The 16,989-nt window shown below is 48.1% G+C and overlaps 1 protein-coding gene across 3 annotated transcripts; it reads right to left on the bottom strand.

The window, feature by feature from the left end:
• Positions 1–91: 91 nt before the first annotated feature.
• Positions 92–16,896, bottom strand: LOC129811834 (monocarboxylate transporter 7-like). 3 transcript variants are annotated; one of them, XR_008753044.1, is made up of 6 exons: positions 3,307–4,313; positions 2,905–3,048; positions 2,666–2,794; positions 1,463–2,443; positions 560–1,272; positions 92–433 (listed from the first exon to the last, which is right to left on the bottom strand). XR_008753044.1 is itself a non-coding variant. In XM_055864864.1 (6 exons), the coding sequence occupies exons 2-6, from the start codon at positions 3,542–3,544 to the stop codon at positions 1,082–1,084; spliced, it is 1,683 nt and encodes a 560-aa protein (XP_055720839.1). In that variant the 5' UTR covers positions 3,545–3,561; positions 16,786–16,896; the 3' UTR covers positions 92–1,081. The 3 variants fall into 3 exon arrangements, 2 of the variants coding, with proteins under 2 accessions (XP_055720839.1, XP_055719900.1); XM_055864864.1 differs by adding an exon at positions 16,786–16,896 and having other exon boundaries at positions 92–1,272; positions 3,307–3,561; XM_055863925.1 differs by having other exon boundaries at positions 92–1,272.
• Between the last annotated feature and the right edge of the window lie 93 nt (positions 16,897–16,989).

Consider the following 16,989-nt stretch of genomic DNA (forward strand, 5'->3'; position numbering starts at 1 on the left):
ATTGATATGATTTATGAATATACACTAGGATGAGAGGAAGATCCTAGAATGTACATTTCTATTCAAAGCACTTCAATGACTTTACAAATGATTGTGATATTTATTTTTTATTAGTACCAAGTGATTGCTTAGTCTAAAAAATGTAAAGTGAAGTTTAAAAAGTAATTGAATACAACATGATGTCATGGTGTTATTATTTCTTCACAGCTGACTTCATGCATCTACATATTGTTTGTATCCTCTCTTACAATACCATGAGCCAAAACAGTGTGTTCATGTTCATGGGCTCCCGAATGGCGCAGCGGTCTAAGGCACTGCATCTCAGTGCTTGAGGCGTCACTACAGACACCCTGGTTCGATTCCAGGCTGTGTCACAACTGGCCGTGATTGGGATTTCATTTGTTCAGTGTGAGCCACTCTCCCGAAACCAGATCTGAAATCACAGGATAGATAGTCCGTGGCAGTCTAGATCTTTATTCACACATTTGTCTGACTTATCTCAATCAGCACTAGTTTAACTGAGACTTCAGTTCAGACTCTTATGGGATTTCCTTCTGACCTTTGATGTCTTTTCAAGTAGAGATTGTCATCTGTTGGCCTTTTTCAGTAACGTTTTCTGGTCCAAATCAAGGTCAACTTCTAGGAAGTCCTGAGGACTGTCTCTGTCCTGGGCCTCCTTCCCCTCTCGCTGAGGTACAGGGTTCCCTGGCCCCACCTGCATGGGTTCTGGGAGGTTCTGATCCCCCCTCCTGCTGCACAACCTGGTCTCAGAGCACTTCGTATTATTCTGCAAGTAAAAACTCTAACCCTTTTAACTAACTCTTCACTTAACCTTAACCATTTTAGCTAACCCTAACCATTTATCCTAACTCCTAAATTTTAACCTTAACCCTAACTCCTAGCCTAGCTAATGTTAGCGAGCTAGCTAATGTTAGTAATCTGGCCACCTAGTGAGAATTCGTAACATATCATTCGTTTAAAAAATTCATAACATAAAATATGAATTGTAATTTGTACCATATCATAAGATATGGATGATGGACATCCACAAATTAATACATACCGTACGAAATGTAACATATCATAGTAAATGTAGTGTCTCGGATTTACATACAGAATAATACGAAATGCTCTGAGGCCTGGTTGTGCTGCAGCAGAGCAGGCCTCTCTTGGCTGGTCGTACCAGACCCAGGAACACAGCCCCTAGACCCATACCCACCGCACAGGAGTAGAACGCTGAGCCGTAGTTCTGAGTCAGGTCCACAAGAACACCTGAGAGAACACAATATAAATTGTATAAGTTAAATAAACTCATTCATTAAAATGATGCACAAATTAAGCAAGTTTGTGTTATTTTCCTTTGATGATAATGAAAATAAAACTGGTGCTACATATCAGAGAGAGCAAAAGAGACGTGACATGACAGAGGGCTGTGAAAAAGAGACCTGAATGCATCTCTTACCTCCCAGAGGTGGTCCCGCCAGCCCAGCGAAGCTCTGTATAAACACATAGACCCCCACAGCTGACGACATCCTTTCTATGCCCACCACATCCTCCTCTGCCAGCATGGGTATATGTGTCGATGACACGGTGCCTATAAAAAACCCATAGAACCCACAACACACGGCCAGGCCCCAGAACTCCCACACCAGGGTAAAGGCCACCAGCACCAGGCACAGCAGAACTACACATCCCAGCAGCACCAGGGGCTTCCTGCCTCTGAACAGCTTCCTGCCTAGCACCCAACCAATGGAGAGGCGGCCGAAGATCTCGGCAAAGGCCATGGCGGAGAGCATGTGGGCGGCGCGGTCACGCTTCACGCCGCGGTTCACACTCAGCTCGATGATGTAGAGCTGAGGGGCGAAGAAACCCAATGTGGCAAAAAGGCCGAAGAGAGCGTAGCAGATGAAGCTGCCTTCTCTTAACATGGAGAAGTCAAGGAGTTTCTGGTGGGATAGTGTTTGTGTCTGCTCCATATCCTTCTCCTCCGTCTCCTCATCCTTCTCCATCTCCTTCTCCTTGCTTCCTAAGCACCTCTGTGAAGACGCCCCCTCCTCCTCTATCTCCTCCCCTGCCTTACTGCCGTCCTTCAGGACCTGGTGATGGAGGAACTGAACTTCAGAGTTTTCAGACTCTCCAGAGCTCAGGGAGAAACGATGAGCCAGCTTGCTATCCCTCTGCAGTGTGTAAGACCCATCCTTAGCATATGAACTGCCCTTAGTGTACAACCTCTCCTTACTGTAGTACTCCTCCTGTGTTCCCAGAGTATCCAGAGCCTTCAGCTCTTTGTCAGCCAGTCCATCAGTTTCTGTCGTCGTGGCTGGTCCAGGTCTGATGATGATGGGTCTTAGCAGAACTCCACAGATGATGATGATGCCCTGTAGAGCTCCGATCACCACCAGGGTGTAACGCCAGCCGATACAGTCCCTCAGAGCAGAGAAGGCTGAGGAGCAGAGGGGAGAACAGAGAGGAGAGTGTTTCAAATAGTGGTTAGGGTTTGCAATCCATCCTAAAATTAAATGCGGGTTAATGTGAAATGAAAAAGCAATTGAGAGAAGTAAGATTAAGAGAATGGGAAGGTTGGTAAACTGAAACATTAGCTGTTTTTTTAAGATAAACCTTGTCAGCTAGTAAGCATTGTTCAAGTCCCCTTGTGACCTTTTACCTGGGGCGAGGGCGAACACAGAGAAGGACTCTCCTGTGGAGGCGACAGCTGTGACCAGGGAGCGTCGGTGGGAGAAGTACTGGGACAGGAGAGTAATGGTGGGCAGGAAGGTCAGACAGTACCCCAGACCTGTGGAGGGAAGAGGACACACGCACACACACTGGTGAAACACTGGTGGCACTGTGACAGTTGTGATGGTCAATTGTGTGTGTGTGTGTGTGTGTGTTTTTTTCTAATACCTGCAAAGAGTCCGATGGTGATGTACATCTCGTTGATGGATTTGGTGAAGCCACTGGCGATGGTTCCTATGGAGACGAGGAGTCCACCAATCATAACAACTGTCTGAAAGCCAAACCGGTTGGTCATCACAGAAGCGAGAGGAGCTGAAAGGGGACAGATATCTCTGGTTAGCACACTATAGAGCATCTGACCTTTTGTAGCTGAGAGTGTAATCACAGTGTTGTCACCTTTAAAAGCATTTCTTTTGAGCTCTTGAGCCTGTCATTCTAGCCCAGCATTGATTCAGCTTAGCACAAATCTGATTATTTCAATCAGTGCTGGGCCAGTAACAAAAGCCTGAACACCCTGCAGCTCTCCAAAAACACCCCAGCCCTAGACCCTGATGCTGCCCCTAGTCTCACCAGTGAAGGCCATGACGAAGACACAGATGGAGATGATCCAAGAGACTCGGCTGTTGCTCTCCCCAAACTCCTCCATCAGGTCCTGGAGGAAGATGCCCAGGCTCTTGATGACTCCGTAGGTGAACACTTCCACCAGGAAGAAGGAGACCGCCACCACCCAGCCCCAGCCACCATCTGGGGGAGCCGTGTAGACGTTAGGCCCCATGCAGCGCTTCACTCTGGACCCCCACACTGTCATGGATGGAGCATGGGATTCTGTAGGGAAGGTGGGCAAAAAATCACTTTTTGAAAAGGTATCAAAGTTCATAGGAAAGTAAAGTAAATAACGCTTGTAATTGGCTGGGGAGAAATGTCCCCCCACAACATTCAGAACAGGTCGATTCATCCCCCCCAATAACTGATTTAAAATCAATAAAAATCATGTGGATGCCCTGCACCTCCTACGCTCAGCTGCACTGTCTCTACGCCCTTCGCCCACTGTCTCTACGCCCTTCGCCCACTGTCTCTACGCCCTTCGCCCACTGTCTCTACACCCTTCGCCCACTGTCTCTACGCCCTTCGCGCACTGTCTCTACGCCCTTCGCCCACTGTCTCTACGCCCTTCGCCCACTGTCTCTACGCCCTTCGCGCACTGTCTCTACGCCCTTCGCCCACTGTCTCTACGCCCTTCGCCCACTGTCTCTACGCCCTTCGCCCACTGTCTCTACGCCCTTCGCCCACTGTCTCTACGCCCTTCGCCCACTGTCTCTACGCCCTTCGCCCACTGTCTCTACGCCCTTCGCCCACTGTCTCTACGCCCTTCGCGCACTGTCTCTACGCCCTTCGCGCACTGTCTCTACGCCCTTCGCGCACTGTCTCTACGCCCTTCGCCCACTGTCTCTACGCCCTTCGCCCACTGTCTCTACGCCCTTCGCGCACTGTCTCTACGCCCTTCGCGCACTGTCTCTACGCCCTTCGCCCACTACACCCCTCTCCCACTGTCTATACGCCCTTTCCCTCTGTCTATACGCCCTCTCCCACTGTCTACGTGCCCCTCTCCCACTGTCTATACGCCATCTCCCACTGTCTACGTGCCCCTCTCCCACTGTCTACGTGCCCCTCTCCCACTGTCTACGTGCCCCTCTCCCACTGTCTACGTGCCCCTCTCCCACTGTCTACGTGCCCCTCTCCCACTGTCTATACGCCCCTCTCCCACTGTCTATACACCCCTTTCCCACTGTCAACGTGCCCCTTTCCCACTGTCTACGTGCCCCTCTCCCACTGTCTATACGCCCTCTCCCACTGTCTACGTGCCCCTCTCCCACTGTCTATACGCCCTCTCCCACTGTCTACGTGCCCCTCTCCCTCTACGCCCTCTCCCACTGTCTACGTGCCCCTCTCCCTCTACGCCCTCTCCCACTGTCTACGTGCCCCTCTCCCTCTACGCCCTCTCCCACTGTCTACGTGCCCCTCTCCCACTGTCTATACGCCCTCTCCCACTGTCTACGTGCCCCTCTCCCACTGTCTATACGCCCTCTCCCACTGTCTACGTGCCCCTCTCCCACTGTCTACGTGCCTCTCTCCCACTGTCTACGTGCCTCTCTCCCACTGTCTACGTGCCCCTCTCCCACTGTCTACATGCCCCTCTCCCACTGTCTACGTGCCCCTCTCCCACTGTCTACGTGCCTCTCTCCCACTGTCTATACGGCCCTCTCCCACTGTCTATACGGCCCTCTCCCACTGTCTACGTGCCCCTCTCCCACTGTCTACATGCCCCTCTCCCACTGTCTACGTGCCCCTCTCCCACTGTCTACATGCCCCTCTCCCACTGTCTACGTGCCCCTCTCCCACTGTCTACGTCCCTCTCTCCCACTGTCTACGTGCCCCTCTCCTACTGTCTACGTGCACTCTCCCACTGTCTACGTGCCCCTCTCCCACTATCTACGTGCCCCTCTCCCACTGTCTACGTGCCTCTCTCCCACTGTCTACATGCCCCTCTCCCACTGTCTATACGGCCCTCTCCCACTGTCTACGTGCCCCTCTCCCACTGTCTACGTGCCCCTCTCCCACTGTCTACGTGCCCCTCTCCCACTGTCTACGTGCCCCTCTCCCACTGTCTATACGCCCCTCTCCCACTGTCTATACACCCCTTTCCCACTGTCAACGTGCCCCTTTCCCACTGTCTACGTGCCCCTCTCCCACTGTCTATACGCCCTCTCCCACTGTCTACGTGCCCCTCTCCCACTGTCTATACGCCCTCTCCCACTGTCTACGTGCCCCTCTCCCTCTACGCCCTCTCCCACTGTCTACGTGCCCCTCTCCCTCTACGCCCTCTCCCACTGTCTACGTGCCCCTCTCCCTCTACGCCCTCTCCCACTGTCTACGTGCCCCTCTCCCACTGTCTATACGCCCTCTCCCACTGTCTACGTGCCCCTCTCCCACTGTCTATACGCCCTCTCCCACTGTCTACGTGCCCCTCTCCCACTGTCTACGTGCCTCTCTCCCACTGTCTACGTGCCTCTCTCCCACTGTCTACGTGCCCCTCTCCCACTGTCTACATGCCCCTCTCCCACTGTCTACGTGCCCCTCTCCCACTGTCTACGTGCCTCTCTCCCACTGTCTATACGGCCCTCTCCCACTGTCTATACGGCCCTCTCCCACTGTCTACGTGCCCCTCTCCCACTGTCTACATGCCCCTCTCCCACTGTCTACGTGCCCCTCTCCCACTGTCTACATGCCCCTCTCCCACTGTCTACGTGCCCCTCTCCCACTGTCTACGTCCCTCTCTCCCACTGTCTACGTGCCCCTCTCCTACTGTCTACGTGCACTCTCCCACTGTCTACGTGCCCCTCTCCCACTATCTACGTGCCCCTCTCCCACTGTCTACGTGCCTCTCTCCCACTGTCTACATGCCCCTCTCCCACTGTCTATACGGCCCTCTCCCACTGTCTACGTGCCCCTCTCCCACTGTCTACGTGCCCCTCTCCCTCTACGCCCTCTCCCACTGTCTACGTGCCCCTCTCCCTCTACGCCCTCTCCCACTGTCTACGTGCCCCTCTCCCTCTACGCCCTCTCCCACTGTCTACGTGCCCCTCTCCCACTGTCTATACGCCCTCTCCCACTGTCTACGTGCCCCTCTCCCACTGTCTACGTGCCCCTCTCCCACTGTCTACGTGCCCCTCTCCCACTGTCTACGTGCCTCTCTCCCACTGTCTACGTGCCCCTTTCCCACTGTCTACGTGCCCCTCTCCCACTGTCTACGTGCCCCTCTCCCACTGTCTACGTGCCCCTCTCCCACTGTCTACGTGCCCCTCTCCCACTGTCTACCCGCCCCTCTCCCACTGTCTACCCGCCCCTCTCCCACTGTCTACGTGCCCCTCTCCCACTGTCTACGTGCCCCTCTCCCACTGTCTACGTGCCCCTCTCCCACTGTCTACGTGCCCCTCTCCCACTGTCTATACGGCCCTCTCCCACTGTCTATACGGCCCTCTCCCACTGTATACGTGCCCCTCTCCCACTGTCTACGTGCCCCTCTCCCACTGTCTACGTGCCCCTCTCCCACTGTCTACGTGCCCCTCTCCCACTGTCTACGTGCCCCTCTCCCACTGTCTATACGGCCCTCTCCCACTGTCTACATGCCCCTCTCCCACTGTCTACGTGCCCCTCTCCCACTGTCTACGTGCCCCTCTCCCACTGTCTACGTGCCCCTCTCCCACTGTCTACGTGCCCCTCTCCCACTGTCTACGTGCCCCTCTCCCACTGTCTACGTGCCCCTCTCCCACTGTCTACGTGCCCCTCTCCCACTGTCTACGTGCCCCTCTCCCACTGTCTATACGGCCCTCTCCCACTGTATACGTGCCCCTCTCCCACTGTCTACGTGCCCCTCTCCCACTGTCTACGTGCCCCTCTCCCACTGTCTACGTGCCCCTCTCCCACTGTCTACGTGCCCCTCTCCCACTGTCTATACGGCCCTCTCCCACTGTCTACGTGCCCCTCTCCCACTGTCTACGTGCCCCTCTCCCACTGTCTACGTGCCCCTCTCCCACTGTCTACGTGCCCCTCTCCCACTGTCTACGTGCCCCTCTCCCACTGTCTATACGGCCCTCTCCCACTGTCTACGTGCCCTCTCCCACTGTCTACGTGCCCCTCTCCCACTGTCTACGTGCCCCTCTCCCACTGTCTACGTGCCCCTCTCCCACTGTCTACGTGCCCCTCTCCCACTGTCTACGTGCCCCTCTCCCACTGTCTACGTGCCCCTCTCCCACTGTCTACGTGCCCCTCTCCCACTGACGTGCCCCTCTCCCACTGTCTATACGCCCCTCTCCCACTGTCTATACGCCCCTCTCCCACTGTCTATACGCCCCTCTCCCACTGTCTATACGCCCCTCTCCCACTGTCTATACGCCCCTTTCCCACTGTCTATACGCCCCTCTCCCACTGTCTATACGCCCCTCTCCCACTGTCTATACGCCCCTCTCCCACTGTCTATACGCCCCTCTCCCACTGTCTATACGCCCCTCTCCCACTGTCTATACGCCCCTCTCCCACTGTCTATACGCCCCTCTCCCACTGTCTATACGCCCCTCTCCCACTGTCTATACGCCCCTTTCCCACTGTCTATACGCCCTTCTCCAACTAATTTCAGTATGCTGCTCAGCAACCTTAGCCATGCCAGCACCTGCCCCGCAGTAAGGCCGGCCTCATTCCATTTCAGAAAACACATGTATCTTCTGGAATGGTATGTGCCCCTCCCTCTCCCCTCCTTGAAAGAATAGCTTTTGCAAAAATGCCTTCTACCTCTTTTCGCAGCTTGATTCAAGTGAGCAACAAGAACATCGCAAACACAAAGTTCCGAATCAGAAAGTAAGATCAGGTTAAGGTAGATTAATGATGTGTAATTTCTTGTTGTAAAGAAATGTAAGTTTGTCTTAGTGACCCATGACCATTCATTGCATTACATTAAGCTGGCCCAATGAAACAATCTAGTTAAAGCAGATTATTTCACAGTGATAACTAGGATATTCTGCACTGCAGAATCTCTCAATGATGCGTGCATATGTATTCATGGATGCCAACAGAAGCCAGGCTTACCCAAATATTTCACCAATACAATCGTTTTTATTAGAAAATCATTGATCTTTCATCTCTCTGTGTTTTCATAATTATCTCTAATAAATGTTATTAGTTGAATTGAATGAATGCATTCCTCATTTTACAGAGTAACTATTTGACTATCCGTTTATAATTTAGTAGGTCTGTTGGTAGTTGTTATATACACTATGCATAGCACATGCTTGGGCTCCACCTTGAAATCGCTGACCTGCTTGCCTCAATAAGTTAATGCTAGAACATTAGTTGCCAGGATTAGCTATTTGTATCTACTCTCTTAATAATTGCATAACGGTGCAAGTTAGACACATGTTCATTATAATCATACTGAGAGGTGATGCAAGGCTTGCTACCTTGACTAGATCCTCCAGAGACATACACGGCCTGTTGCATTTATTCACATAATATTGGAATCAGATCGATAAATGTTTTTTAAAATTAAATTCAACATAATTTCTACATAATGGTTGGATCATTTCCACACCACTACAGATGTGTCTGTCGTGATCACCTTGCGAGACACAACTCAGCCCATGGGAGCCCCCTGACAATAGCAGAGGGTCCCACCACTGGGCCTGACTGGGACAATCAAAGCGAACAGCTTAGGCTGCGAGATGCGCCCAGTTGAGTGGCCAGCGCTGGAAGAGCGGAAACTACTTTAATCACAGTAGGAATAAGCACAGGCAAAACCCCTGAGGAAATCTGTCTAAGCAGAGCTGAAAACCAGACACCCTCCATAAGGCTTGAAAAGCGTGATACGCAAGTAAGTCTAGTTTGAAACCCAGAAACGGAATGCGCTGAGACATAATCATACAGCTCTTCTTCTGGTTTCTTATGAAGCCTAGAGACTGAATAAGGGAAAGTAGCATGGATGTGTGTAACACTGCTTGCCCACTCGAGTCTGCCGCCACCAGCCAATCGCTATAGTAGCCGGCAGCTCGTGAGCATTCTGAGTTTGTAGACTCTGACGTGCTAGCTGAGGGCACGTAGGTCTAGAATGAGGAGGCAAGAATAGCTAGCTCACCCCTGCGAGTTAGCCAAACTGGCTAGCACGCTATGCAGCACTCGTTTAGCTAGTCCGGTCTCGAAAGTCCACGTAGGACCGGATTACAGCAGTGGGACCGGACCTTCATCAACAAGTCTGGGAAGAGAGGCAAACGGTGCTTGACCGAGGCAGACAGAAGCAGCGGGGGGTACCCACCGAACCTCTCTCTTCAAGTAGCCTCCCGTAACTGGCAACAGATCGCACAGGAGCTGGGTTGGATGTGGGCAGCCACCGTATACCCCACGCCCAGGCAGCCACCGCCTACCCCAACCCCAGACAGCCACCGCATACCCCACGTCCAGGCAGCCACCTCATACCCCACGCACAGGCAGCCACCTCATACCCCACGCCCAGGCAGCCACTTCATACCCCACGCCCTGGCAGCCACCTCATACCCCACGTCCAGGCAGCCACCTCATACCCCACGCCCAGGCAGCCACCTCATACCCCACGCCCAGGCAGCCACCTCCTACCCCACGCCCAGGCAGCCACCTCATACCCCACGCCCAGGCAGCAACCTCATACCCCACACCCAGGCAGCAACCTCATACCCCACGCACAGGCAGCCACCTCATACCCCACGCCCAGGCAGCCACCTCATACCCCACGCCCAGGCAGCCACCTCATACCCCACGCCCAGGCAGCCACCTCCTACTCCACGCCCAGGCAGCCACCTCCTACCCCACGCCCAGGCAGCCACCACATACCCCACGCCCAGGCAGCCACCTCATACCCCACGCCCAGGCAGCAACCTCATACCCCACACCCAGGCAGTCACCTCATATCCCACGCCCAGGCAGCCACCTTATACCCAGGCAGATAAGACATTTGCTCCAACCACCCAATCCATCTCCACTTCCTGCACCTCAGACCCAGCCGAGGTAGCGGCATTTACTTGCCTCATCACGCTCTAGTGACTCCTTGTGGCGGGCCGGGCACCGGCATGCTGACTTCGGTCGTCAGTTGAACAGTGTTTCCTCCGACACATTGGTTCAGCTGGCTTCCGGGTTAAGTGGGCGGGTGTTAAGAAGCGCGGTTTGGTGGGTCATGTTTCGGTGGACACATGACTCGACCTTTGCCTCTCCTGAGCCCGTTGGGGAGTTGCAGCGATGAGACAAGATCGTAATTGTATCGTAATTGGATAACACAAAATTGGGGAGAAAAATATATACTAATTTAAAAAACTACCGAGAACAAATACAACCTTGAGCACACAACATCCAGGGAGTGAGCACGCTCTACCACTAAGGGACAGTTTAGTTGCTACAAAATAAGACAGTCTCGTTTTCCAATTGTTTGTTTTAGTAGCTGTCTGCCTCCTAGACAGGTCAAGTCCGTTCTGTCAGCCACCTTCAGAGCCCAGCCAATGTCTGCCTTCTTCCAAGTTTAGCCCAGACTTTCAAATTCCAGTCCAGGCTCTGCCAATCACCTTCAGAGCCCAGCTACTGTCTGCCTCCTAGAAAAATCCAGTCTGTCAGCCACCTTCAGAGCCCAGCCACTGTCCACATCCTAAAAAGGTAAACGTCCAGTCTCTGTCAGCCACCTTCAGAGCCCAGTCACTGCCTGCCTTCCAAGTGTAGTCCAGTCCAGCTACTATCAGCCATCTTCAGAGTCCAGCTACTGTCTGCCTCCTAGAAAAGTCCAGTCTCTATCAGCAACCTCCTAATTTACTGTTTCAATATAGACTCTCCCCTGACAGCTGTTTGTTTGACTGAATATCAGTACTCTAAATATACTGTAAGGTATCTTTTAGCTCAGTACCCCAAGTGTATGTCTTCCACCTGTAAACTAGGAAAACCACAACACTTAATAGTAAATGTATGATCAACTTAGTGGATGATATCCTATGTAAATATGAATGTGCATCCTTATACTCAGTCTTCCTCTTTTGTGTCTTAATATTTGCCTTGAAATAATGTCATTGCTGATGGTGACTTATCCTTCCACTTAGTGTTTTCAAAAATACCCCTCAAGAGAGACCATAAAGCCATGACAAACTGTAGTATTGCAGAAACTTTTTTTTATATGTAAATATTTATGATCATCATTATAATAAAACTCAGTCTTCTTACTATACATAAATATGCATGTCTGCATCATTATAATACAACTCAGTATTCATCTTGTGTCTTCTTAATATTTGTCTGGAAATATATTCATTAATGAAGGTGATGACTTATCCTTCCACTTATACTGTGTTTTAAAAATATCCCTCCATATACCACTCAAAAGAGGCATAATAAGTCATGTCCCCCGTCTGAAAATTGTCCCCCCGCCCAATATCTACACCACAATTCCCCCCTTGGATTGGAAAGAGAATAAATGCATAGTTAATAATGCAAATTGAATTAGTAGGCTATGATATAAGGTTAATATATTGTACAAGTTGGACATATACAGTGCCTTCAGAAAGTATTCATACCCCTTGATTTATTCCTAATTTTGTTGTGTTACAACCTGAATTCAAAATCGATTCAAAAAATAATAATCTCACCTGTCTACACACAATACCACATAATGACAGTGAAAATTGTTTTTTTGAAATTTTAGCAAATTTATTGAAAATGAAATACAGAAATATCTAATTTACCTAAGTATTCACACCCCTGAGTGACTTTGTAGAAACACCTTTGGCAGTAATATCAGCTGTGAATCTTTCTGGGTAAGTCTCAAGAGCTTTCCACACCTGGATTGTGCAACACTTGCCCATTATCATTTTCTAAATTCTTAAAGCTCTGTCAAATTGGTTGTTGATCATTGCTAGACAACCAATTTCAGGTCTTTCCATAGATTTTCAAGTAAATGTAAGTCAAAACTGGCCACTCAGGAACATTCACTGTCTTCTTGGCAAGCAATTCCAGTGTAGATTTGGCATTGTGTTTTAGGTTATTGTCTTGCTGAAAGGTGAATTAATCTCCTAGCGTCTGATGGAAAGCAGACTGAACCATGTTTTACTCTAGGATTTTGCTGAAAGGTGAATTAATCTCCTAGCGTCTGATGGAAAGCAGACTGAACCATGTTTTACTCTAGGATTTTGCCTGTGCTTAGCTCCATTTCTTTTTTATCCTGAAAAACTCCCAAGTCCTTAACAATTACAAGAATACCCATAACATGATGCAGCCACCACTATGCTTGAAAATATGGAGAGTGGTACTCAGTAATGGTTGTATTGGATTTTCATAACACTTTGTATTCAGGACAAAAGTGAATTGATTTGCCACATTTTTTTTCAGTATTACTTTAGTGCCTTGTTGCAAACAGTATGTATGTTTTGGAATATTTGTATTTTGTACAGGCTTACTTCTTTTCACTTTGTCAATTAAGTTAGTGTTGTGGATTAACTACAATGTTGTTGAACCATCCTCAGTTTTCTCCTATCACAGCCATTCATCTCTGTAATTGTTTTAAATTCACCATTGGCCTCGCCATTGGTTTCCTTTCTCTCCGGAAATTGAGTTAGGAAGGACGCCTGTGTCTTTGTAGTGACTGGCTTAATTGATACACCATCCAAAGGGGAATTAATAACTTCACCATGCTCAAAGGGATATTCAATGTCTGCGTTTTATTTTTACCCATCTACCAATAGGTGCCCTTCTTTATGAGGCACTGGAAAACCTCCCTGGTTTTTGTGGTTGAATCTATGTTTGACATTCACTGCTTGACTGAGGGACTTTACAGATACAGTGCATTCGGAAAGTATTCAAACCTTTGACTTTTTCCACTTTTTGTTACGTTACAGCCTTATTCTAAAATGTATTAAATACATTTTTTCCCTCATCAATCTACACACACTAACCCATAATGACGAAGCGAAAGCAGGTATTCAGAACCTTTGCTATGAGACTTGAAATTGAGGTGCATCCTGTTTCCATTGATCATCCTTGAGATGTTTCTACAACTTGATTGGAGTCCACCTTTGGTAAATTCAATTGATTGGACAATTTGGGGCGGCAGTGGTTAGAGCGTTGGGTCAGTAACCGAAAGGTTGCTGGATTGAATCCCCGAGCTGACAAGGTAAAAATCTGTCGTTCTGCCCCTGAACAACCCACTGTTCCCCAGTAGGCCGTCATTGTAAATAAGAATTTGTTCTTAACTGACTTGCCTAGTTAAATAAAGGTTACATTTGTAAAAAATTATAATGGGGGGGGGGGGGGCGACATACCTGTCTATATAAGGTCCCACAGTCAAGACATGAGGTGGAAGGAATTGTCTGTAAAGTTCAGAGACAGGATTGTGTTGAGGCACAGATCTGGGGAAGGGTACCAAAACATTTCTGCAGCATTGAAATTCTCCAAGAACACAGTGACCTCCATCATTCTTAAATGGAAGAAGTTTGGGACCACCAAGACTCTTCCTAGAGCTGGCCGCCCGGCCAAACTGAGCAATCGGGGCAGAAGGGCCTTGGTAAGGGAGGTGACCAAGAACCCGATGGTCACTCTGATAGAGCTCTAGAGTTCCTCTGTGGAGATGGAAGAACCTTCCAGAAGGACAACCATCTCTGTAGCACTCCACCAATCTTGCCTTTATGTTAGAGTGACCAGACGGAAGCCACTCAGTAAAAGGCACATGACAGCCCACATGGAGTTTGCCAAGAGGCACCTAAAGGACTCTGATCATGAGAAACAAGATTCTCTGGTCCAGCGTCACATCTGGAGGAAACCTGGCACCATCCCTACGGTGAAGCATGGTGGTGGCAGCATCATGCTGTGGGGATGTTTTTCAGCAGCAGGGACTGGGAGACTAGTCAGGATCGAGGGAAAGATGAATGGAGCAAAGTACAGTATTTTAGCTTTTTATTATTATTTATACATTTGCAAAAATGTCTAAAAAGCAGTTTTTGCTTTGTCATTATGGGGTATTGTGTGTAGATTGATGGGGGGAAACTATTAAATACATTTTAGAATAACGCTGTAACAAAATGTGGAAAAAGTCAAGGGGTCTGAATGCTTTCCAAATGCACTGTAATTGTATGTGTGGGGTACAGAGAGGAGTTAGTCATTAAAACAATTATGCTAAACTATTATTTCAGTCCATGCAACTTATTATATGACTTGTTAAGCAAATTTGTACTCCTGAACATATTTAGGCTTACCATAACAAAGGGGTTGAATACTTACTGACTCAAAACATTTCAGCTTTTCATTTATTATTAATTTGTAAAAAAATTCAAACAAAAAATTATCATTATTAAAACACAGTTTTCGATTTTGATAATTTTTTAAAACATTAATTGCATTCAAAAATTATAATTTTAGAGCTTTTTAATGGAAATTCCAAAGCCCAAAATAGTTAACATTCATTAAATTGCCAAAACATTTAAAATATTAAATTGTCTCTGTCAGTTCCACATTGGGTTGACATCAATAGAAAATAGGAAATTACTATGAAATAATAAAATATTTATGTTGTGTATATTACTTAGCTGTTATTTGATGACTATTATTTTTCATTCCTTAAAAGTCATCTCATCGCTGCTCTGGAAGTAGCTGCCAAATGGCCAGACAACGTTCTCTCTGCTCCCAATACTGTGCTGTCATCTATTTAGCTAGGCTAGCCTGCAGAGCTGTCTGATTAAATCATTTTACTAGTTCTTCAAAGTACTTAAGGCATACTTTCACGATCTGTCTCTATCCATATCTTTCTTCCTTGTTGTGTACATTCATCTCGAATGCTATCTCTTCGTCTATGCGTTCTGTCTGTATCTAACCTAATTTAGAAGGCGTTAAAGTGTAAGTGTATCCATCTATGTCCGAGCCGGAAAAGGCGCAGTGGATCATGGTCATTGTAGTTAATTACAACGTTTCTGGGCTGAACTAGGCGGAATATTTCTTTAATGAAAACTAAAACTCCCTTCAGCCCAGCGTCCCATTCTCTGGTGAATGGTTTGATTTCTCTCAAGAGAAATGGGGCTTTAGGGTCAAAAAAACGGAACTAAATGGAATTGAAGTACAGGTAATTGAACCGACCTCGGTCAACCCCGCCCCCAAAAAAATAAACGTCGCTTAGTCGCCAATAGTTACCTGTGGGTTATATGGCAAAATGGCAATATTAAGTATCTTTCTCAATTTCATATGTTAGTAACAAACTATTCTCGTTTCAGGCAATGTTATGATGAAAGTTGTTGCTACTTACATCGGAAACAATGTGGCTTTTTAGGACAGTTGTCTGCTATATCAACGCAACGTTTGTTTTGTATCAAGGACCCTAATCAATGCTACTGCGCTATTTAGCACAACTTCAGTACACAACCATCATGTGTTCACACACGCATAAACCTGCCTCACTCACCGCCTTTATTGTCAGTCCTCATATCCAGTTAGCCTTTTCTCAATGAATGAATAAGCAATGCTATCCCTGGTGAATAGCCTATGGCATTGGCAACTCATCCAACCCAACTCCCAACTCATTCTGCAGTGCTGACTTGTCTGTCTGTTTTTTAACCAAAAGTGTGTGTGCATAGATCTGTGTGGGTTGACAACCCATCCGCCAAAGATGGTCAAAGGAAAGACAACAGCAGATAGTACTATAGACTTGACTTAGCCTAAAGAATAATACCAATACTTTACTTGTCTTGTCTTAGCTCACGATGTCATGTTCTCCTACATTCTAGGGCAGGGATGGGGGTAGAGGCCACACAAGTATATATTTTTTGTTTTTGGAAATTGATCCGCGGGACTACAAAAAGGGCCCTGTTCTAAGGCTGTCTAGAGTCTTCAGATATTTTGCACCAAACCAATTTGAGTATAAACTGTAAGCTATAAGCTGTCCAAGTATTTGAATCACCAAATAATGTTAGTGAAAATAACCACATTGAATATAATTAACCACAATGAAAATATAACTAGATTATAACTAGGCTACAGGGGTGATTATCGGGCCTCTTGAGTGAGCTATACAAGGTTTTTAATTTGGAACTGTCCAAAAAGGTAATATACTAGAACAGATCTGTAGGCTCCTAGCCTTATTCCTTTAGTGGACTGATCTCAAAGAACTACAGGTGAAAGCAAATCCCCTGGGTTGGTCTCTGCCATATTGCTTCCACTTATCCTATATTGTGATGATTTAAGGAGAGGAGAGATGAGGAGAGGAAAGTCCCTTTCAGAGACTCAGTTTCCAATGCTAACTTGTTTTAAATTGTCCACAACTTGAATTTAAAGGTAGCACGAGTTTGTGAATGACCGCATTGAACTACCCATTGTACGGGTCTCATTCATGCTGCTGGCAATGTAGATTGTACATAACTGTAGATATATTCTTTGCCAGCTCACTTGTTGCTCCCTTTCAATCAATACTTCTCAGTCAGATACAGAATGTTTTTACTTCAATTAGTATTGCGTAACTCTTACCTGTGCGCTGTATAGTAATCCTGTGTGTGCTGTTCAATTTATGTTGTGTGAAACCAGTGACAACCTTACTGCTGCTCTCTCTCTCTCTCTCTAACACTTACACATACTCACAAACACATACACACTCACACTGACAATCATGAGGAAATGCAGGAGTTAAGAGGATCGGGTTACAGTCAGTCAACTCTGTCCTATATCAGTCTG

This window comes from Salvelinus fontinalis, chromosome 1, assembly GCF_029448725.1.
Source record: "Salvelinus fontinalis isolate EN_2023a chromosome 1, ASM2944872v1, whole genome shotgun sequence".
Lineage (NCBI taxonomy): Eukaryota > Metazoa > Chordata > Actinopteri > Salmoniformes > Salmonidae > Salvelinus > Salvelinus fontinalis.

Coding starts and splice junctions, on each gene's coding strand:
- LOC129811834 (XM_055863925.1), bottom strand. CDS start 3,691: ATGAATCGACCTGTTCTGAATGTTGTGGGGGGACATTTCTCCCCAGCC. Junction 2,444..2,665: donor TGTGTTCGCCCTCGCCCCAG/GTAAAAGGTCAC, acceptor TCTGCTCCTCAG/CCTTCTCTGCTCTGAGGGAC. Junction 1,273..1,462: donor GGCGGGACCACCTCTGGGAG/GTAAGAGATGCA, acceptor GTGTTCTCTCAG/GTGTTCTTGTGGACCTGACT.